The sequence below is a fragment of the Haplochromis burtoni genome, unplaced genomic scaffold (genome assembly GCF_018398535.1).
Source record: "Haplochromis burtoni strain Fernald_Lab_line unplaced genomic scaffold, NCSU_Asbu1 Contig_9, whole genome shotgun sequence".
Taxonomy (NCBI): Eukaryota; Metazoa; Chordata; class Actinopteri; order Cichliformes; family Cichlidae; genus Haplochromis; species Haplochromis burtoni.
In genome coordinates this window covers 4967837-4990138 of record NW_024582370.1, presented here as the reverse complement: position 1 = coordinate 4990138, position 22302 = coordinate 4967837, and the positions used below count along the sequence as shown (strand labels likewise).

The 22302-nt window shown below is 41.3% G+C and overlaps 1 protein-coding gene across 1 annotated transcript in view; it reads right to left on the bottom strand.

Moving 5' to 3' along the window:
- The window catches only part of casz1 (castor zinc finger 1), a 79560-nt gene extending 57585 nt beyond the window's left edge, over positions 1-21975 (bottom strand). Inside the window, exon 1 of the mRNA XM_005914974.2 lies at positions 16824-21975. Coding sequence (XP_005915036.1) covers positions 16824-16872 — 49 coding nt within the window. The 5' untranslated portion in view covers positions 16873-21975. The remainder of the gene's footprint in view (positions 1-16823) is intronic.
- Positions 21976-22302: the final 327 nt, after the last annotated feature.

The window sequence follows — 22302 nt, the reverse complement described above, 5'->3', positions numbered from 1 at the left end:
GTAATGCACTCACTGCAGCAGTACACTACCACAAAATATATCGACACCGAACCTAGATGCTCATCAGCGACACTTTCCTATCGCTTTTTCCCCCCTCTGTTCGCGTGCATGCTACTGAGCCTGCCCTGCGAAAAACCACATAATACAACAGTGTTTGATCTGCTGCATTCATATTATCTTATCTCACAAATGGTTTTCTTTCACAAAGGTAAAGACGTGCGGGGGGGGGGACGGGACACTTTGAAATGAAAGAGGTGATGAAGAGACACTGTTCACAACTTAAAATAATTCCCAACTAGTAACCATTGGCTGGAACAAGTCAAAAGAAGAGAAGAAGAAGGGGTGTCATCCATAATGGCCTCGCAGATGGACTACAATGCAGGTCTGACCTGGCCTCTTTGCTCTGTGTCTGCAACCACCAGTTTTCCCTTGCCCTCTTTTACCATTACCCATTAACACTGTTAATTATCCAAATCCATCATTCTTGGGGTAAATGAAGACTGCCTCTTTAATTCAATTTAATAGGATCATTTTCCAACCCACATTCACTTTAGCCCCAGCTGCCCGCCTACTAGTCCCCCACTGTGTCTCTCCCCCCCCCCTTCCCCCCAATGTATCTGTGACTCCTTTGGCTGCATCTTCTATGGTCTGGCTCTCTACCATTGGTGGGAGGGGAGGGTGATGGGGGCTAAGGCTCGCTGGCAGTGATGGGCCGACGCGCTGTTGATCTCCCATGTCTTGTCTTGGCTCGGCTGGTGGCAAGCAGCAGTTCTGGGCTTCCAGTCTGCTGTGCACACTTCCTGCCTGCCGCACACAAACACCGACACACACACAGAGGCTCAAAGTACCATCCATGTTCACCGGGGCTTAGCTAATCCTGTCACATCAGGCTAGGTTGGCTGAGTTGAGCACACACACACACACACACACACACACACACACACACACACACACACACACACACACACACACACACACACACACACACACACGACCACCACCACCTCCATGCACCTCCCTGCTTTGCCACCACTTCTTCACTGACTCCTGTTACTCACTTTCTCTCTCTCTCTTACCTTTGTTTCATTTAACAAGGTCACACTTGGCCAACTATGGCATGCAAGTGATGAGACGGGACAGCTGACGAATCTCTGAGTGTTCCTGTGCGATCTTATGGCCAATGACATCACAATATATTTTTATATTTCCATTTTTTTAAACAGCAAAAATACTGTGGCTTCTTTGCAAACAGACTGCATGCAACTTGCACTGCCATGCAATCTAATGGGTTTTAAAGAGGCCATCTAATGATGGCTGTTACAGTAAGAGACAGGCATGCATGTCACCTGTTGTGATGGCACGCCACCAAAATTTGTTTATAAAATATACAGGTCTCATTTTGTCTTTTCTTTCCTGTTGTGTGTACAGTGTGTGTAGTGGTATCTGTATCAAAACAGATTTTCCATGCAATTACAGCCATACCATGAGTGACTTCAGGCTGCGTATTGCATGGCTTCTCCAATTTTCCTAACTGAGAAGTGTCTGAAGCTTTTTTTAAAACATCCATTAGAGTTTAAATAAAATAATACATCAAACACAGAAAATAAAGTACACGATTCCATGCTTGAAAAGAAACACTGAGCGCACGTTACCGCGCCACAAAGGCCGTCCTTTGAATTCTCTGAAGAATTTGTTAAATATTAGCTCCTCTTATCCCATTATTCAGCGTGTGGGTAAATTTGCCCCCATTTCCACAGTACACCCCCCCTTTATCCCCCGAGACTAAACACACTCAAACCCACACATACATATGCACACAGTGCTCCCTTTACAAGTTTCCCAGACAGAGACAGACTCTGGGAGAGTTTCAAATGATTTTAGCCATGATTTAATTTGGTTTGTTAAAGGGTGATGTCAGCACAATGGGAGACGAGCCTCTAAATCCACTACATTCACCCAAAACGCGCAGATGAGATAATCACTGGTGACGTCTACGAAAACACTTATTATATTTGCCCATCGCCTGGCTGAAGCTGTTAAAACTCATCAGCGTTATTCCCATTTTTTTTTCTCTGGGAAAGAGAAAATAGCTCAACATATAGTCGAAACTGTCACCCCCTTTTAAAGAGACAGCGGCGACTCTGTTGTGGCTGCGGACAGAGTTTAGAAAAGACAGGACGGGCCCATCAGAGATCCATTCAATATTCAATTTGTTTGCACCCAATACTAATTACATAAAACATGCACCACTTTTTCCTTTTTTCTTTTCTGGTTCTACCGAGAACAACAATTTCAAGTAAGCTCCAAGTGTGTGGCTGCATGTATGCATTGCTTGTTAGAAATATGTAATAGTACCACGCAAGAAACTGCATGAATGAGTACTGCTGCTCCCTTAACTTGTCCACACATCTCGCAATGGCTTAGGGCTGGCAAGGTAGCGGAGGAGATAAGAAATGGATCAACGTGAGCCTTTCTCATAGCTTAATTTATTTTAAATCCAAGCCCTGTTTACACATGGCACACCGAGAGGCCTTGTCAGCTCTAACTAGCATTGAGATATTTAAAACCATTAACGCTGTACAGCGGCAGCCTGAACCTGTATGACACAAGCTGCTGCTGTATGAGGCAAAGCCAGAAGTCTAACTGCTACAGATTCCACTTTCAAACAAAGCGTAGCTACAAAACTCTTATCAGGCACTCGGATATTATGATAATACCTCAACCTGCCTTTTTTTTTAATGTGAGGAAAAACGTAAAAACTACACATGCATTAAAAGGAGTTATTATTATTCCTAATTTAGTGTATATTTAGCACAGCGGCTAATCCCACAGAGGCAAGGGTCAGAATATGAAACGCACAGGCTATCTACCTCCCAACAGGATAGCCTCGTGGATCAGCAGTGGTAGCCATGTTGACCCGCCCAGTTATTAAAGAGGCTAATCTGTTCAACATGTCAATGTTAGCACTTTTAGCTGCGATTAATAAAAGAAGACCCCAAGAGTGCTGTGTGTGCTTTTTCAGTGCCCCAGGTTGTTTTCATTTGGTTTGTATTTTTAGTGGTTTTCGCTGTTTGGTAATTCAACAGTCCTCTTTTCTCCTATTAGCATAAACAGTGTAAATTATTAACTTTGTTAAAAGAATTATAATCAGCCATGAATCCTTAGCTCTGTAGTACTTTTGTGTGTTTTTGCCCGCTTTCTGCCACTGGCAAAGACTCACAATGGCATTGCAGGCATCATTAAAGCGAATGTAACTTTATATTTTATAGATATGGAACAATGCGCACGCGATGCCTGACTTTGTGGCCGTTTCTTCTTAAAATGTATGGTCTGGTGGCTTTCACAGGCCAGCAGCAGCAGAACTGCTCTCTAACAGACTTGCTTTCTAAGTGCCTGGTGCTGTGTCTTAATTTGTAATCTAGTCAAACCAATTGTCCGCTAGCTAAAAAGGTCACCGAGACAATAGACTACACAGCCTCCCACAATGTAGAGAAAGCCCAGGGTGTCTTCTGTAGCTTTTTAACCAAAGATGTAATTAAGACACCTTCATCTTCCTGGGTGAGAAGGGCACCAACAAGCGTCTGCTGGAAACGCAGGAGGAACTCCACATTACTGGAAACGGCAGATGTGAGACGCAAGAAAAAGAAAAAAAAAAATCACTGGTCTCTAAAGTGGAGCGTCACCCCTGAAGACATCTGGTAAGGTTACCTGCTCGTGCAGTCAGTGTGTGATTTTATACATCGGGACGGCGACTGTGGCAAAGCAAGCTTGTTGGGAAAAACTGAGTAATGCAAAGCAACACAGGAGAGGCAGAGGGGGGACTTAAAGGACGTGATTTATCTGGGCTTGATTGCGTGTTAATCGAGGTTACGTGTATTAAGTGGAATCTAATTGGAACAGACACTGGCAGTCTGACAGATCGACATGATGCAGATGGATTGAGGGGGAGGCGGAGAAAGGGGGGAGCGAGGGAGACAGGGAAAGGGAGAGAGAGGCATAGTGCAGTCGAGAAGAGAGGAAAACAGAGGCAAATAAACGTATCATTTTGTTCCTTTACGTGGCCAAACACCAAGAGTTTTATGATACCCAACATTAAAAGAGAGCCTCTGAAACCGTCCAACCATATAAGCGAAGACACGTCTCACGTGCGTGTCGTGATTGGCGGCTGATGAAACGTGTAGAGGAGGACACACACGGGTGAGATTTTGAGTGACAGGACACAGCACTGGAATCCGCCCTCCCCCCTGCAGTTGCCACAAACAGTCATTTCTGCTTTATTGGAAATGAGAGAAAAAAAAAATACCCCTCCTAAAAAAACTCGAGGTAAAGAGGTCGAGTGACAGCTGCCGGAAAATTTCCCACCTCGACGAGGGGACGAGCAACTGTTCCACCGGTTCTTATGACTCTTTGCTTCCCCCTGACAGGCGACAACTGTTTCGAAGGCCCTCTCCCCAAATCTGAGGCTGAATGACGCTTTCAGTGTTACCAGAGTAAAAAAGAGGACCACCTGTTAAGGTCAAGCAACTGCTAACTCACAGCCAGTGGGAGGGGATAGTGACAAGGGTCCAAAAAGACAAGAAAAAGACTCGGAGCTGAACATACAGTGTTGCACTGAGACAGCTTCTATTGTGGCGTTCCTCTGAATTGGTCAGTGTGGCTATAATTGGTAACGAAGGGATACAAAGTGTGAGTGACAAGAGAGGCCTCAAAGCAGCAAATGGCCCAGGAGCAAAAATGACTGTCACAGCGTCATTATCTAAATCAGGGTTAAAAATACAGTAGTTCCCAACAAAGGGGTCATTTCTACTGATATGTGTGTGTTTAAAGAAACTAAAACTGGACGTAAGAGGAAGACATACAAGGAGAAACGACAAAGCGGGCAACTATGGGCATAATTCAGGGGAGGTTTGCAGGACGCTACAGCACTCGAAACTTCACTCATCAACACAAAATGCCTAAATTGTTCTCGACGTGATCCCGTCATAGCAAAGAGACAGGGGAGTTGTTTCGGTCATCCGTTGATTTGATCCATTATGACTGTTACACTAATGGCATTAATAAGGGCAAAATTGCTATTTTGAAACAGAATTTTCATCCTCTTCATTTGGCTAACCTTATCGCCTCTCTACTCTTCCTACATGGAAGCCGGTGACTGTGACTGTGCGTGTGTGTTCGTGAGTGCGTCTCTGCCCCCACCATGTAATGGCTATAAGGTCATCTCTATTTTCCAGGCTTGGTGTACAATGTCGTTGGATTGCAACATTTCGCATGGTTAAAAACAACAAAACGAGCTTTGATATTTGACTCCCTGCTATTTTCGATATGTGGCCCAAACCTCATTTAACGCCATCACAGTGTATGTTTGAAAAAGTTGCAAAACTAAGTCGTGTTTGCCTAAACATTCAAAAGGACGGCACTGTCTTACAGTGAGCGCATTTGAAACCGGCTTTTAAAAAGTACATTAAAATGATCGTGTCCTTGAAGGGTGCATTTAATTTACTGTAAACTTCATTGTATCAGTACACAGAATGCGTGGGCATGTTTTCTGCCTATTTGTGCTGAATGTCAGTACTTGTGGTACTTGTGTGTATGCTCAGCCCTCATCGGCCTCTAACATTGAGAGGAATGACACTCTGTGATCAAGGACATGAATTGCTCATTGATTTTTAGGGGCCAGCTTAACTATCCATTCCAATTGATTTTTAGCTTTGCTGGGTGTGCGAGTTATGGCAGTTTTAATGTATCATCTGTATGTGTACTCATCACCCTCTGCAAGAGGATTTACAATAGTCTGCGGATAATGCATATACAGCACCATGTGCAAACGTGGGACAGGGACTTTATCCTTTTCTGCTGCTTTTTCTTTTTATTATTATAAATTCCAAGAAGCAGAAACCATAAAACCATATTTTTATAATAGGTGGAAAAAAAGAATCACCTTGGTTATTATCTGCTCCAGGACTTAGTAAATGATCTATTGGGAATATACAGCATTGTTTTTTATCTTGATACATTCACGGAAAATAAAACCAAAGCGTGTGAATGAACTGTAATCCTCTTTAATGCTAATCAGTGTTGTTTAGAGCGTTCATGTCAGCTTTCACTTCCGCATAGCCACAGTAACCAGAAAAAGAGTTGAAATTGCAAATGGACTCATGCTCTACAAACAGAAGCACTATGGCTTTGCCACAAACCATCACCATGAAAAAAAATTAGTATATATATATATATATTATATATATATATAATATATTATATATATATATTATATATATATATATATATATATAATAGATATATAGATATAGAGATATAGATATAGATATATAGATATATATATATATAGATATATATAGATAGATATATATATATAGATAGTATATATATAGATAGATATATAGATATATAGATAGATATATATATATATAGATAGATATATATATATATATAGATAATATAGATATATAGATAGATATATATATAAGATATAGATATAGATATAGATATATATATATATATAGATATATATATAATATATATATATATATATAGTATATATATATATAGAATATATATATATATATATAATATATATATATATATATATAGATATATATATATATATATATATATGATATAGATATCTATATATATATATATATATATATCTATATATATATATATATATATATATATATATATATCTATATATATATATATATATATATATATACTATATATATATATATATATATATATTATCTATATATATCTATATATATATATATATATATAATATCTATATATCATATATATATAGATAATATAGTATATAGATATATATATAGATATATATAGATATAATATATATATATATCATATAATATATATATATATATATATATATATATATATATATAGTATAGATATAGATATATATAGATATAGATATATATATATATATATACATACACATACATATATATATACATATATATGTATGTTTGACACTATTTTAGTTCTTTACATTTAGAAGGCGGTTGTCAAAAGAAAAACAAAAAAAACCTCACATTACCACGAATTAACAATTCATATAAACTATTAATAATCAATGATTTGGTGATGTAAGAGACAAAGTCAGAGCAATGTGATCCAAAAGGCAGTCTAAAGTCATCTGTCAGGTAGAAAGTCATTAAAATAGGGGCTCGTTTTCCTGTACCAAGCTTAGGTTTCACTGAGGCAGGGATACATTTCTATTCTTCAGCAAAAGGCTGCGCGCTCTCATATGATATCATCTCTTTCAGAACATTACTCTCAGTGGCTTGTCTTTTTTGTCTTTTGTGTTTTTCTTCAATTCAAATTGCCCTTTTTTCCAAATGGTTTTGGGTGAAGCAGGCCTCTGTGTGAGGTAACTGCCTTTTGTTCAGTGAAAAGGACTGCATAAAGCACACTTTACTCCATGCTTTAAAAAAACAAGCCTGCTTAATTAATGTTTTACAAGTGCTGCTGTATTCTTAGTAAAAAAAAAAAAAAAGCCTCTATCAAAGCCGGCAGGTTCAGATTACGTACCCTAATTGAAATTCTGAATTTCTAAGCCAACTTCTTTTTTCCCTGCTCCCGCTCTTTCTCCCTGCACACACAATAAAGCCTAGTGTTTTGTAGTCCACAAATGACATCAAATCATCTAAGTAATATGGGCTTTTCTTTTTTTTTCCTGTATTCTCATGTTCTGGTAGTGGGTTCATGAGACAGCTTAATAAAGCAGTAAATGCTTGGGGAAGCCTGAGAGCCTACTGTGTACGGGTGTATGTGTGTGTGTACCCGTGTGCACACGCGTGCTCTTGTGTTTTACCTCCACCAGGGACCTCAAAGCAGAAGGCAAAGCCTGGTTCCACACACTCAAGCAGATTTTCCAAAAGAATAAAGCAAGAATAAAGCCGGAGAACAAAAGAGAATGACTAATACAGAAACCAAAGCCAAAAGTAAGACACTTATCTCATGGGTTGACATTCATAGAGCCCATATTAATGCAGTCTGAGCTAAATGAATACAGCATAATTTACAGGTTATACATGCATTAGGTGCTGGAGGAAGGCAAGCTGTGTGAACAGCTGCAGGTGTGGGAGCAGCCAGGCTGAGGCTGAGTTTGGACAAGCATCACAGACACCAAATGGCACAATAGAGGAAACATAGGTTTCTATGTGCTGGTGACAATGATCTAAGATGTAGTTGGAGACTGACTCCACAGGGACATGGGGGAAAAATGCTTTTTGCTCAGCTCGCAGCATATATGCACAAACATTTGTTTCAAAGGGAAAATTTCAACCTTTCCTACCATCACTGATTATCTGGCAGGTAAGTGTAGCAGGTGATTACATAAATTACAGAGTTTAAAAAAATGTCATCCCTGATAACCTTTGTTCTAAGTTAATCATTGCAGCAAAAGAAAATTGCTTCTCTCCTCTTTTATATTTACCCAAACTCCCCCTCTTTCAGCGGGGTATTATTTTATTGGCTTGTTTTGCAAGCATTATAACTTTGCATTCTTCTCCCAAGGTCAGTTTCTACTGTGCCACAAGGACTATTTACACATGGGGCTTTTTCAGGTCAGTTCCATTGTATTTACATCAAATAATTTTTGATAAGGGATGTAAAAGACCTATAAACCCAACATCATAAACAGGAGAGGTGTAGCTGAAATAAGGACAAAAGATCAACGGCTGAATTTTTCCTTATCTTAGACACGTTGATATTTTTGAGTCAACTCTCGTCACTCCCTCACCAACCCCCGCTTCGCTCTCTCTCCCTCCGCTGAGTGGGAGCGTGGACTTGTTAGATTTAGTCCAATGGCTTCCCAGTGCGGCCAGCGAGCGAGCTCTTGTTTCATAGAGAAGCAGCTCCCCTGTTATCTCCCTAGCACTATAATCACTTAACAAAGACTTGGGCATTTGCACAAATTAAAACATCAATAATGCATAAGTGCTTTTCAGTTTTGAGCTATAGTGTCCCCGTATTGGGATGAAATACCCCCTCAGTCAGTGGAAAAACTTCTAGCTCGCCATCTTCCGTCGCACAAACGACTTAGAGAAGCCACAGTCCCGCTTTGAGCAACAGCCCCTCCTTTGCTTAAACTTGAGGCTAAAGCTGCGGCGAACAGTTGGGATCTGCTTTGGTAACGGAACAAAATGGCTGGGTTGAGTGGGACGCGGAAGTTGTTTTAAAGCGAGAGGCGGTAAGTGGTGGTGGTGCATCAATGCAAACAGGCAACACCCTTGAGTGGCGCAGCGTGGCATCCTTCCATAAACAACACCACCGCCATGTCTCCGACATTTATGATTTGTGGTCAGAATGGCAACGCAGGCCTGATTCTAATCCAAGTCTGCATGTTTGCCCTATCCTTACATGGCTAAATCTGCCCGACCTACTCTCTTATTTTCCCAGATGAAAACACCAGACGTTTCATATGGCTGTCAGGGAGCTTTGCTTAAAACAAGTTATATGAGAACATTACACTTGGACAAGGGAAGGGAAGGGCGGGAGCATCATGGGAAAGAAACTAAGTAACACTTTGTACCAGGATGCTGTTCGGGCTACTGTTTAATTTGAGAAGAAAACCTCCTTCATGTTTATCACTGCAGTTGCGACTCGGTTGCGCTGACTATGGAGGAGTTAAGTATCATTATTGGACTAGTAAATCCATGACCAGTACCATTCCAACACCAATTGAGGACGAGCCATTCTATACAGATGGCCTCAAGGACAATTAGCAGTAATGATTGGTTGCCACATAAATGAGGGGAATTCTATTTGCTGGTGCACTTGCGGATGATCACAGACCAAATGCCTCTGACAATAATATGGATGGCTGCTTTAGACTTACTTGTAAATGCTGGTTAAATATACAGCAGAGCCGGAAAAAAAACAGTCGTTTCTGCGGCGTCTGACTGTCTCTCTAATATTGAAGTAATACACGGCAAAGGAAGGTTAAACTTCACCCGTTTTGCAGACTTCCCACTCTGATGAAAAATAAAGAGATGAGACAAAATAACACAGTGATCTAAAATATTATCTCTTCAATCATACCCTTTTCCCCCGATATCTTCATCCCCCCCCTCGCCCCTCCCTTCTCTGTCAGTTAGTCTGGCAAACAATCCCCTTGTTAGCAAACTGTTAAGACAGCCGCTTGGTACACAAATTGCGCTCGACCAAGCGAATTTGTTTTGCAAGGGTGACCTGTTTAATCATCTCATTTTCTTTGGCGGACATTTATTCATCTGGTTTCCACGGTTACAGAGAACATTAAGGGGCTACAGTAATAAGGCTGGAGAGTCAAACAGGTAATAAAAAAATTAACGCCATTTTCCAGCAGCCGAGGACAGTGGGTGAAATGAATCAAGGGAGAGGGGAGAGGAGCAGCGGGGGGAGCGGGGGTGGGTGGGGTGAGTGTTGAAGAGGGAGGGAGGCGGGGGAGGGGGGGGGCTCCAATATTGTCCAAACAATAAGCCTTAGCGGTTATTTTACTCTGTAGATCAGGTGGTGCTGTTATGGACATGACACTTTGGGCACAGAGCAGGAGAGATAAAGCTTTTAACGTGGCCCTGCTCCTTTTTTTTATTGTCATTTAGCGATTACATATCAGAACAATTAAAAGTTAGCCCAAGATATCTATTAACTTTGCTCTTTTTTTATTTCTCCTGCGCTCGAGAGGCTAGATAATTTGCACTTTTGGCAGCGCAACGTGTCAATAACATGCAAGGGGACAGCATGACATTTAAAAGCCCTGGTGAGAAACGCTTCGCAGTCCTCCCGAGTTGAATGATGTTTTCTTCTATTGTCGTCTGAAAAAAACAAAGCAAAGCAAAACTGAGAAACGGCAGAAGAAAACAAGAAAACAACCTTGAAGATTATGGAGTTTATTGCTCTCAGACTGACAGTGATCTACACACAAATTGAGAGAGTCCAGTTTCTGGCCAAATATAGAAAATTCCGGTACAATAGGGGGAACAGGTGCTGAGGGCCCACAGAAAGTGACGAAGCCCAAGAGCTGGGTAGCTGCTGAATGCCAAATAAGGCAGTGAGACACGTTGCACCAAAGCACCAAACACCCTACTGTAATGTCATTTTCTAAGTCTGATGACTGTCAACAATTCTCCCTCTGACTGTATTCCCTATACGTGAGCGTGCTGCTTCGGACAGTTTCCCCACTTTAATAATAACCGAACAAGCGAAAACAGGCAACAATTTTTATGCATTACTCATTTCTCCACTCCTTCCAAAACTATTTCTAATTGACAGCACGGCTTTGGCACTCCTAAAATATGTACAAAACGTCTCAACCTAACCCTTCATCATTTAAATTGTCTGGTTTAACCTGTATTTGGGCATTTTGCGACTCTGCCAACACCCTTGTGAGAAACAAACCAAAATGAATTCTTTTCTTTGTTTGCTGTCGTGTTACTTGTATATACATTGTTGCCCGGGTGGCTCCGGTGCGACTGAGGTTGGAGAGGGAAGCACGACTGCTGGCAGGCAACATCTCTCCGGAGAGGGAGGGGAAAAAAGAGATGTCAGCCGACCCGGTCTCGCACACGTGCGCGCGCGCGCACCACACACACAAACACACACAAACGTAGGATACGCACTCTAACATCAAACATACACCGCTCGCGTGTCACAAGGAGCGCTCTCCCCTCTTCGCTCCTCCCCGAGGCAGGAGCCTGGAGAAACACACTCTCGTCATACATGCAGGGTGAAATCCCCTGAAGGCGATACAGAATGGACAGAAAAAAGGCTAAGCTGTGACTACGGGACTGCCAACTGTTCTGCTAACAGCCTCTTAACAGGTGTGGACTCTAGAATCATGTAATCCTATCAAGTTACCCAGCAAAAAAAAAAAGAAAAAGAAAGAAAGAAATCCGGCAAACTGCATACTCCTGAACTCCTCTCCCCCTCTCCTTCCCCCTCTCTTTCTGTTGTGACAGAAATGAACAGCTGGGCTTCAGATTTATCATGTACAGACAGTAATTATTGCTGGTGCTGCTTGCTACTGACCCAAGTGAATAGAATGTCACATGAAAACACACACACGCGCGCGCGCAGCAGAAGGGGAGCTGGATTCGAGGGGTGCCGGGTTGGGGACCGTGCGGAAGATGCGTCGGTGACACAAAAGACAGAGCAGGGCAGTGTTTAAACGTCACTACGCTCCTGTTTGCAGTCAATTATGGTTGAGGACAGGAGTATTGGCTGTGTAACCCGGCAGAGCAAACATTTTGTTGCTCGCAGTGAAGGTGACGGGGAAAAAAAAAAGGTTCAATGTTTGTTCCTGTTTTGTTTGTTTTTTTCTTTTCTTTTCCTCCAATCAAAAATAAAATCAGAGATATCCCGGCAGGCCCAGAATTCCTGTCAGAGAAAGGTGACAGAAAACTGAAACTGAGAGAACTGAGAGATAAACTCAACACTAAAAAGCAGCAGCAAGGTGTGAAGACCAATTTGTTTCAGCACCTACTATTCTCTATGCTTTGCTTTTCCGTACATGTATGACTGACTAAACTTGCCAACAATTGTGCTCAGTGGTAAATATATATATATATGTAAAGGAAAACAATTGATACTGGCCTATGCAAAGTATTTCTTTTACTATCTCAAACCAGTCTGACCCCACCTGCTGTATGTATACCAGAGATAAGAGGGTGAGGAGATAGACAATTAATCTATTACCCATGTCAATCACTGTCCTTGTCATTAGATAGTTAACCCCACGTTTGCTGACTGCTTTCACACACATTCAGCTGGAAGTTGCGGTCCGCCACATTCCATGCCCACTAACCTACGTACGGCCTGCTTCACACCTTAAAGACCCCCTGCCACATTTAAAGGGATTAGTCACCACATTTTGTGCCGGCTTAATCTCTCTTTCAGCTGGCCTAATAAGTGCGCCCCGATAAGCGAAGCATGCAAATTCATTCATGGCCAGTGGAGACCATGCTTTCAGACAAATGCGCCAAAGTCTTGCACTCTGCTAATTACCTCTTCATTTTCCCCGTTTTCCCCTCTTATATAGCATATCAACAAGCAGAGATTATTCTACTCCCTCGCTTTGCATGAAATTATAATTTCATATGTAAGATTAGGGGGGGGAAAAAGTTACTGGATGCATCTCTCCTGACTCTGCTGCGCACCAGAATACATGACACGGCACATTCAGCTGAGAGATAAAAAAAAAAAAAGAAAAAAGATTTATTTTCTCCTGGTTATGATGATAAAAATGTGTGTGAGGGGGGGGAAATATTAAAAACAATTTTTTTTCTTTTATGTGCTTTTCTAATTTACAGTATAATTTATAAGTGACTGCCTTCCATTTTGAGGGAACATAATTACGAAGGATATTTCAGGATTTCCACTACTCCTATTCTAAGTACAGCAGCTTCACAAACACGCAATATCCGTGACAATAAAAACTTAGCAAGTTATGTTTTAGATAATAAAGGCAATGAAGACCCAAGGTGCAACCTGTTTATCATTCTGGAATATTTCTTCACCAAGTATTAATTAGGCCATTACTCCAGATTGGTGACGGGGAGCTTTGAGGTTTTAATTAGGTGCTGGCCACTGCATGAGTGCACAGGAGTGAAGAAAGGGGGTGGTGATGCCACTTGCCTTACTCCTGGCCCATATCAAGTAGCCCTGAACACTTTGGCTACTGCGGCAAGATGCATAGCAGCCCACGTGCATCTGGAGTTTATTTGATCATTTGATCTCTGATGTTTCCTCTTCCTGTCGGTGAAGGCAAAAAAAAAAAAAAAAAAGGCCAGTTGGTGTGATTTGTGTATTAAAAGATGGGGGTTAAGGTAATTATGGTGTTGGGTGGTTTGTGTCTGGTGACTGGGCACAGGCTCAATCAGGACTCAGCTGTCCCTCTCTTTTTCTTCACCCCCCCACCCTTACACACACACACACACACACACACACGTGCACAGACACCAGCGTGCACGTGCACACACACATACACACACTTCCCTGCCCTTGTCTGCTGTCTGTGTCCCCCCTTCTCTACCCCTGCCACTCTGCTAAAACCAGGGATAACGCACACAGCCTCGCATAACATCAATCAAATACCGAGAGCGGACCATAAAACTACACAAACACTATACGCTGCCATTAACTACTGCATGTGACACTTTGTAAAATAGAGAAAATGAATTTGAAGATCTAAAAAGAATTAAAGGGTAAGGAAAAATAAAAGGGGTTTGTTGTTTTAAAGGTTTTTTTTAAATATACAGTAAAATGCTAAAATAAAATATCTTCATTTTTAACATTGAGAAGAAAACAAAACAGATGCCGTTTAAAAAAAACCCTAAACAACACACATCTATTTCTAAATTCAGTAGCAGAGAGTGAGGTCTCATTACATTCAAATAACATAAGTCAACAATAAGAAAAATCTCACATTTTGGTATAATTTTAAACATTTATTAAATAAATAAATGTGCAGAATGCGAGTGTTTTTCCTCGGTTGACAAGGCGATACTAATCACCTCGTTGCTGAGAAGCACTCTTCCCTGACAAGGCTCCTTAGAATACAAGGATCCCCCAGGAGAAATCGGCACGAAAGAGGTTAAAGACAATGACTCGCGTTTTTTCCCTCCAAACGTCTCCCTGTTAAATTTATTTCAAAACTCTGTTAATCTGCTGTACACAACATTTCCATTAGCATAGCCCGGCCCCCTAATAAAAATTCCAGCTAGTTTAATTAAAAAATGTAAATTTACTGTCATCCAAGGAGCTGCAGAAATAGGAGTGCAACAGCATATTTTATTGCTTAAGACATCAAATTGATTCGGGTTATTGCTAAATTGTGATAAAAGGTTATTGAGGGCCTTCAGACCTGGGCTTGTTTTTTTCTCCCTCATTTCATCCTAGTTTTGTGGAGGGCCGTAAACGATGGAGAGGGCCACAAAGGGTTAATGAGACGACTCAGTGAGGGAGAAGGCAATCAACATTATGACTCATAAGAGGGGAGAAAAACATTTTCCAAGCTGACGAAAAGTTTGAAATTAGGGTGTGTCACAATAACAGTTGAACTTGTTTGTTGTTATTTCAAACGATAATGCAGGACACCTTAAATAACCAGACATAATAACCGAGCTCTCTCCTGTCTGCCTCTCCTGAGTGTTTGTGAAACCCTGTGGTCACAGTGGTCTACTATACAGTCTGTCAGCGTTTTATTTGATAAGGCAAAAAACATCTTTAATTTACATTAATCCTGCGATGCACAAGTCAAAGCCGATGTCGTGCCAAAAGTGTCTGAAGTGCAACGCAGCGCCGTGAAAAAGGAGAAAAGAAAAAAAAAAAGAAGAGGATGAAAATAAAAACAGACATAACTGACAAACATATTAAAGATAACAGCCTTGTGCAAAGCTCGCTCGAAATATGACTTGCGTAGGTTTTATTTTTCAGGGAATATTTTAAAAAAGACAAAAAAAGAATAAATATAATTTCACGGTAACCTTTCTGTAATTTACAACACTGACATCAGTTTAAAAATACCCTACTCAAAAAAAAAAATACCACAACGTCTGCTAAATATTTTCACACCGTGTGAGTTTAAAATAAGGCATTTTAAAAATAGGGTCGATAAGACTGATCAAAGAGGACCGATTAAGTCTAAAAGAACTTGATGTACAGTTACCGAGCAGTAACATGTATATGTGGTAATATATGAAATATACTGAGAGTATTATTACACACACACACACACACACACACACACACACACACAATGAAAGGAAGACACCACTTGGTGTGCAAGCGAATGGAAAACACACGAGAACACACTGCACGCGCAAAACAGAAAGAACTAAATGTGACCATAAAATGTGACTTCTTTTAAATCCCACTAAAAAAACCCCGTCTTATAAGTGGTGAAGAGAGTGACGCTTACACGTATAATCCAGTTACAACACAACAAGTTTATCTTTCTAAAAGTACGCACAGAATCACTGATGTTAACCTGGCAGCTACAGGTTTTTATAAAAAAAAACCCTGCCTCACAAGGTGTGTGTGTGTGTGTGTATAGAAAGGGAAATGAATGAGAATCATCGTATGAAAGCACTCAAACGAATGGATCGTTTGGTTACAGTTTTACCTCACCTCTAATGCTTTTAATTTATCTGTTTAATGCATGAAAATAGCCTGTGCACTGTATGTACACTATTTAGAAGTACCTGGCAAGGTGTTAACACTGCTGCTGTTCCCTTTACATGTGGAAAACATAAGCAACACAACAGTTTGTTTGCTTTGTCCCCTTAGCAACAAACCCTTAGGCCATTCAGGTTACCCTAATGGCATTGCCAGCTCCTGCGTGTGTGCCAAACCAATATCTTTATTTCTAGACTCAAACTGTGACTTATCAAAAAAAGAAAAAAAGTATAGCTGAAAGAAAGAACTAATAAGCAAGAGAAGAAGAAACAAAAACAGGCTGACAGGGAGTTGTGCCGCTCTCTAGAAGAGAGACGTACTCTGTCAAGAGAAAATGAAACTTGCTGTGTGAACTTTCCTCACATGTGTACTGAATGTAACACAGTGTCATGAAGCGTGTGCTGAGGAAACAGGCAATCATATTTGATACTGCAGTCACCTTTGGGCACTGTCAAAGAGCTATAAATAATGGTGTCGCAACACTTGGGTATACGTACGAGCTGGCACATAGTTTAATCATGAACAACTTCCCCTCTCTGTATATTTAGTCAGAGATAAAGGCACACCTTAAACTGTCAGCTAATAAAACACATCTGACAAAGACAGAAAAGAAGAAGAGTACTCACCATATTCAGGGAAGTCGAAGTTAAATCCTCTCAGACATGTAACTTTCATAATATTACTCAACTCTGTTAGAAAGTCATTCGAATGTTGGTTGTTGGAGGGGGGGAATACAGCGGAAAAGTAACTAGATTTAAAAAAAAAAAAAAGAGGCTTCCTTCAATCAAGCACTAAACTCCTTGACATGTAATCTGTCAATAGTTTGTTGCTGAGATAATGCCGGCTGCCACGAGCGGATTTGATTGGCAGCTTAGGGTCTGGCCCCTCCTTCCTGTGGTTTGACGGTGATGGGGGGGTTAGGTGAAAGAATATGGAGCCTCCCCCTTCCCTGCTCTGTCTCTCTCTCTCTGTGGCGCTCTCTCTCTGCCTCTCGTGCGCTGCCTCCCTCTCTTGCTTTTGCTCCCGTACACACACACACACACAGACAAAGCTGTTGGTGATGTTGTCTGAATAGGCTGATAGGAAATTATGGCAGAGGAACCGGAGCAGTTTTTTTTCTCCCTCCCTCAGTGGGCTGGCCTTTCCATCTTTGTGGTCTTCTAGCCTTTCAACTCTCTTGGGTGGAGCCTCCACTGCCTCTATTCAAATGAGCGAAGGGGGGGGCACACAACACTTAAAAAAAAAGAAAAAGAAAAAGGGCTTTCTAGAGAATAAGAGTATACGTTTATTAAAACATATTATACTTTGAGGCTAATTATTTAAATCCAATGCAGTGTGACTACATGTAAAAGCTGCTTTTAAACACATATTTAATTAGCGCTCTATATATAAAGTACAACTACAGTAAGTGGAAGAATATTTCCACAATTTTGTCCTCACTTATTAAATCATAGACTATATGTTTGATGTGTACATAGTCAAAGGGCAGGATAAAGCCAGGCACATTTCTATTTGGTAAATATGCTTGTCCTCATGTCTATCACAGAAGCTTTAAGCTTAGAAAAAGATTTCACAAAATACATTTTCCAGCCCTTTAGCTTAAAGCGAATAACTCTTTCCCTCCCTCAGAATATAGCAATCCTCTCCATTTCAGCCCTGCATGGTATACTTTCTTTGCTTCTCTCTCTGTCTCTCACTCAGAGCGCTCTGGTTCTCCTTCCCTCCCTCTGATAAGCTATCAGTTTTCATTGTAATTTCAGGTGAAATGATAAACGACGGCCGTTACCAGGTGACAATGAATACTTTATAAGACAAACCCTTTATTTGCCTGGCAGTTTCTTCCGCAGCAGCATGCAAAGCGCCTCGGGACCATTTGTACATAATGCCCATATACTGTAAACATGGTGGTGTGTCAAGAATGTGGAATTTACAGAGCGACACAAAATAACAAGAAAGTCTCAACTTTCAAAGGTAACTGGATATTCCTGTTTTCCACGGCAGGTTTACTCTGAATAAAGGTGTTGTATAACTAGCATTTACTGGACACAGAAAAGAGGAAATGAACAACTTTATGGCTTTGGACCATAATACAATAATACATAGGTCGGGCTTCAGTTCCTGAGTGCTGTTAGTCTGAAGCATGTACATAAAACTGGTTTTGGTTGATTCTGAAATTATGATGACTCATCCTGGCTAATAATGGAAAAAAATAAGGCTTTGTCTCCTCCTTCCTAACCACATAAAGGAAAATAGCCTTAAAAGAGTTTCTATCAAAAGGTTCCACCCTCGATTTAACTTTGTACTGTAAATACTACTTTTATTAGCCCGGGATCTAATGAAATCGAATTGTTTTTGTTGTGCACGACCTGACTTGGCGACCGCTCTTTTGTTCTGTTGCTGGATAAAAATCTTTTGTGTCAGTCTCCGTACAAATAAATAAATATATATGTTGTTAATGGATTTGTGGCCCGTGTGAATTGCTAGATTGAAACCTGAAAATATAATAGTTACTAAAAATGATCGCATGCCACTGATGTGGTAGAGATTTTTGAAGTGGTGAGAACATCTGCCTGGCTCTAACGCTGTGATGCTTTTTGTCTCACATAGGTGGAGCATAACAATAAAAACTTCCACAGTATCTCAAAAACTTGATATCAAGGGGGCGAGTGCAGGGTGAATTCTATTCATGTAACAATGTCCACAGGAGGCAGGGTCTGTCGTCCATGCATTACAGCCTTCTGGACCCTCGAGCTGCCATCTTTGGGGGCGAAACCATTACTTTTCAAAAGGAGCTGTGGGGCTTTTCGTTTGATGTGGCGTGAGGGTATTGTATGGTGCATGCGGGAGAATGTTGAGGGCAAGGTGGAGTGTGTATGCGTGTGAGCGTGTGTGCGCGCGCTCCTATGCATGTGACATGGTAGGGGTACATCAGTCAAAGGGCCGCTGGGGCCAGACGTTTGGCTGCCCCTGACCGTGCGCTCCAGGAGGGGCTGGTCTGGTGCAGGGCCCACTCCGAGTCCTCCATTCCCCAGGACAAAAGCTATTGCCCAGTTGAAAGATGTGAATTCAGCGGCTTTTGTGCCCAAAGCCCAGAGACATGCCGAGTGAGAAATCTGACCTTTGCCGAAAGTCAGATTGTGTTTTTGAACCCCTCTTGCTGTCTCTGGCAATTCGGGGGGCAAAAAAGTGACTGAGCGAATAGGCTGGAGTGGGTGTGAGCCGGCGTGGGGTATTGGGGTCTGTCATGACGGGTGGAGTGCACAGGTGGGGGTGTGAGAGACAGAAGGAGCAACAGTCCGGCGTGAACCTCTCCGACTCTGCGTCTTAAAGTTTGAACACAACAAATTAAAAACGGTTTGTTTTTCAGCAGACAATGAAGCAAGTTTATTCCTGATACTCACTGTCATGTTGTTGAAAATTGGCAGGAAATTGAACGTGTAAAAGCTTAATTCTGAAGCAGAGGCTTTTCAACAAGAGTTCACCTCAGTGTTCCTCGAGGTTGTCTATGATGTGGAATATTATTCCCTCTCACGTCTGTTTATATTGCATTATATATTTATTTTTTAAGCGGAGAAGGAGCGGAATATTAAACTTACACGCAGATGCAGCCACAACAGCGATGATCGCAACACACCACATTTTGATGATCATCATTTGCATGACTCATGACGATGATTCCTTCGAAACTCATTTGATTTTCATAATTGCTGTGTAGCTGTATATGCGTTGACATACATACGCTAGGAAAAGCGCAATGAAAATCTCATTAAAGGTACATACTTGAAAGCAATTAACGTGTATAAAGTAGAAGGTATATTTGGGGCGCTGATATTACATGAATCACGATATAGCATGTTGCTTGGCGGCACTGTGTTGAGAGCAGAGATTCGGTAGATAGAATAGGCCTATGTTTTTCAGTCATACATTTTTCTTGACACCGCTTTCATCCCCCGGCCGTAATCATCATATCTCCCCCATTGCTCTCCCGGATGCAGACATCCATAATGCAATCTTCCTAATTTTGATCCCTCGCAATCTGGTTTTAAAAGGGAGGAGAAAAAAAAGGGACATATTTCTGAAGGCTCGCTCGGTAATCATTTTAGACAGATAGCCTTTCCCATCGCAGATGAGCAAATATTTGTAAACCAGCTATCTAATGGAAAATTATAGTGAAATTAGAGTGAAATTCATGACAGTGAAATCCGATTATCTGTAATTCTATTATGCCATCTTAGCCCACACAGCATATTTTTGTAGAGTTTTTTCCATAAATACCTATGCCAGGGGTCTTGCTAATCAAATAAAATTGAAATTCATCTTCCCATTAAATTCAATTAGTTGCAATTTCTAAAGCCTAACAAAGATTTTAATTACTAAATTATAAAATTCTCCCTAGCCAAATTGGGGAGAGAAAAAGTGCATCCCCTGCATCTGAAAAACAAACCCATGAAAGGAAATTGTTGATCAAAAAAGATATCCAGGGGAAAATAACATTAGGGAGAGCACTGGGGCCCTTATTCAGCGAGTCTGGGTGGGGAGTGACGTGTGCCAAACGCTAGGCTCCTGGGCTGGAGGAAATGAACTTAGCTGAGGTTCTCTTTGTCTCTAAATGTCTGCCCTCAGAGTTATTATGCTGTAATTGACTAATTGACACCTTAATTTCATTTATGGGGCTCCTGTGTTCATAAAGCAACCTCTGGGTGGGGCAGTGGTCTTGAGCGGAAGCAAGGAAGTCAACATCCAGGACACCAGGTAGGGCCTTAGGCCTTCGGTTCTGTCCTCGGCAGATGACGATTATGTATTTGATAATGAAATGGTCAGGAAGAACACACTGACTTAGTGGAGGCTTAAAGAGGAGCATCTTACTCGTATGTTTAAATCCCTCTGATGCATGCTGATGTGTTATAATCATGCACGTCCAGCCTTACAATCTGTCACTGCAGACACAAACGACCTCCTTGAGGGTCAAAGGAGTTTATTTTTAGGAAGCGAGGTTCTTAAACTTCACAGGTAAACACAGCTGCATGTTGCATTGTTAGATTTTAAATACAACTTAAGCCAGGAGTTACTCCTGGTAACGTGGAGCGGAGGGGGGAGTGCTAACAGGACAGCTCTGGGGTCTGGGGGTCAGCTAGCAGGTCCATTTCCCAGCCCTCCCCTGCTCCTCACTAGTGGGCCACTAAAATAACAGCTCAGCACCCACTGCAGACTACAAAGCTCCATCTGAAAAGGCACCTGCTGCTGTTATTCACTTTAGCCCTTTTGGCAGCTCACTCTCTCTGTTTAAAGGACACGTAGAAGAGAAAGAGTCACTGGGAAATGATGAATTATTTAAGTATGATGTCTAATTGTTTCAAGGCAGACATCTTGTTTCTGGAAGGTAAAGCTTGGGGGTGGGTGTACACACGAGGGGAGGACTCTTTGCGAAGAGGTCTGTCGACTGTGGATTGCAGACAGTCTCGCACTTGAAGAGGCAGCGTAAATATGACCAAACTGAAACTTTAATCTGCTTTTTCCCCACCCAAGCTGGCTGGGTATTACAGATAATCTTTTTTGTGTGTCATATGGTGGGAGATATAGATGGAGCTAATTTTTTAGAGACAAATCTGATATTTGTCAACTGGTTGAAAAAAACCTGGGGATTTTCTCCTAATCCTCCCTTGGATGTGAAGGCGCGTTAACAGCAAAATGCAGATGGTGTTTTGTGCACGGAGAGTACCCAGCACTCGGCGCGGTGCATACGGAAAGGCGCAGCTAGCCTCGCTAGGGCTCAGCACAACCTGCAGATAGCGAACTCCCCCCCCCCAAACCTCCCCCCACCCACCAGTCAATTAACAAGCCACTTGTGAAAGCAAAGGCATGTTAGTTTATTCCAAAGTGCGAACTTTGCAAAATACATTTCTTGGTTGTTTCTCTTTACTTTTTGTTTCCTTGCTGACATAACATCCTTACTTCTAGGCTGTGTTCATCAAATATTCAGTTGCAACTCAATTCCAATAAGGAAAAGAAAACAAATTATAAATAAAAAGGAGGCATAAATCTTTCAGGATCCTAATTCTAACTTTCCCTTGGAGTGTTTCTGTCTTTATTTTGTCACATTAAGCA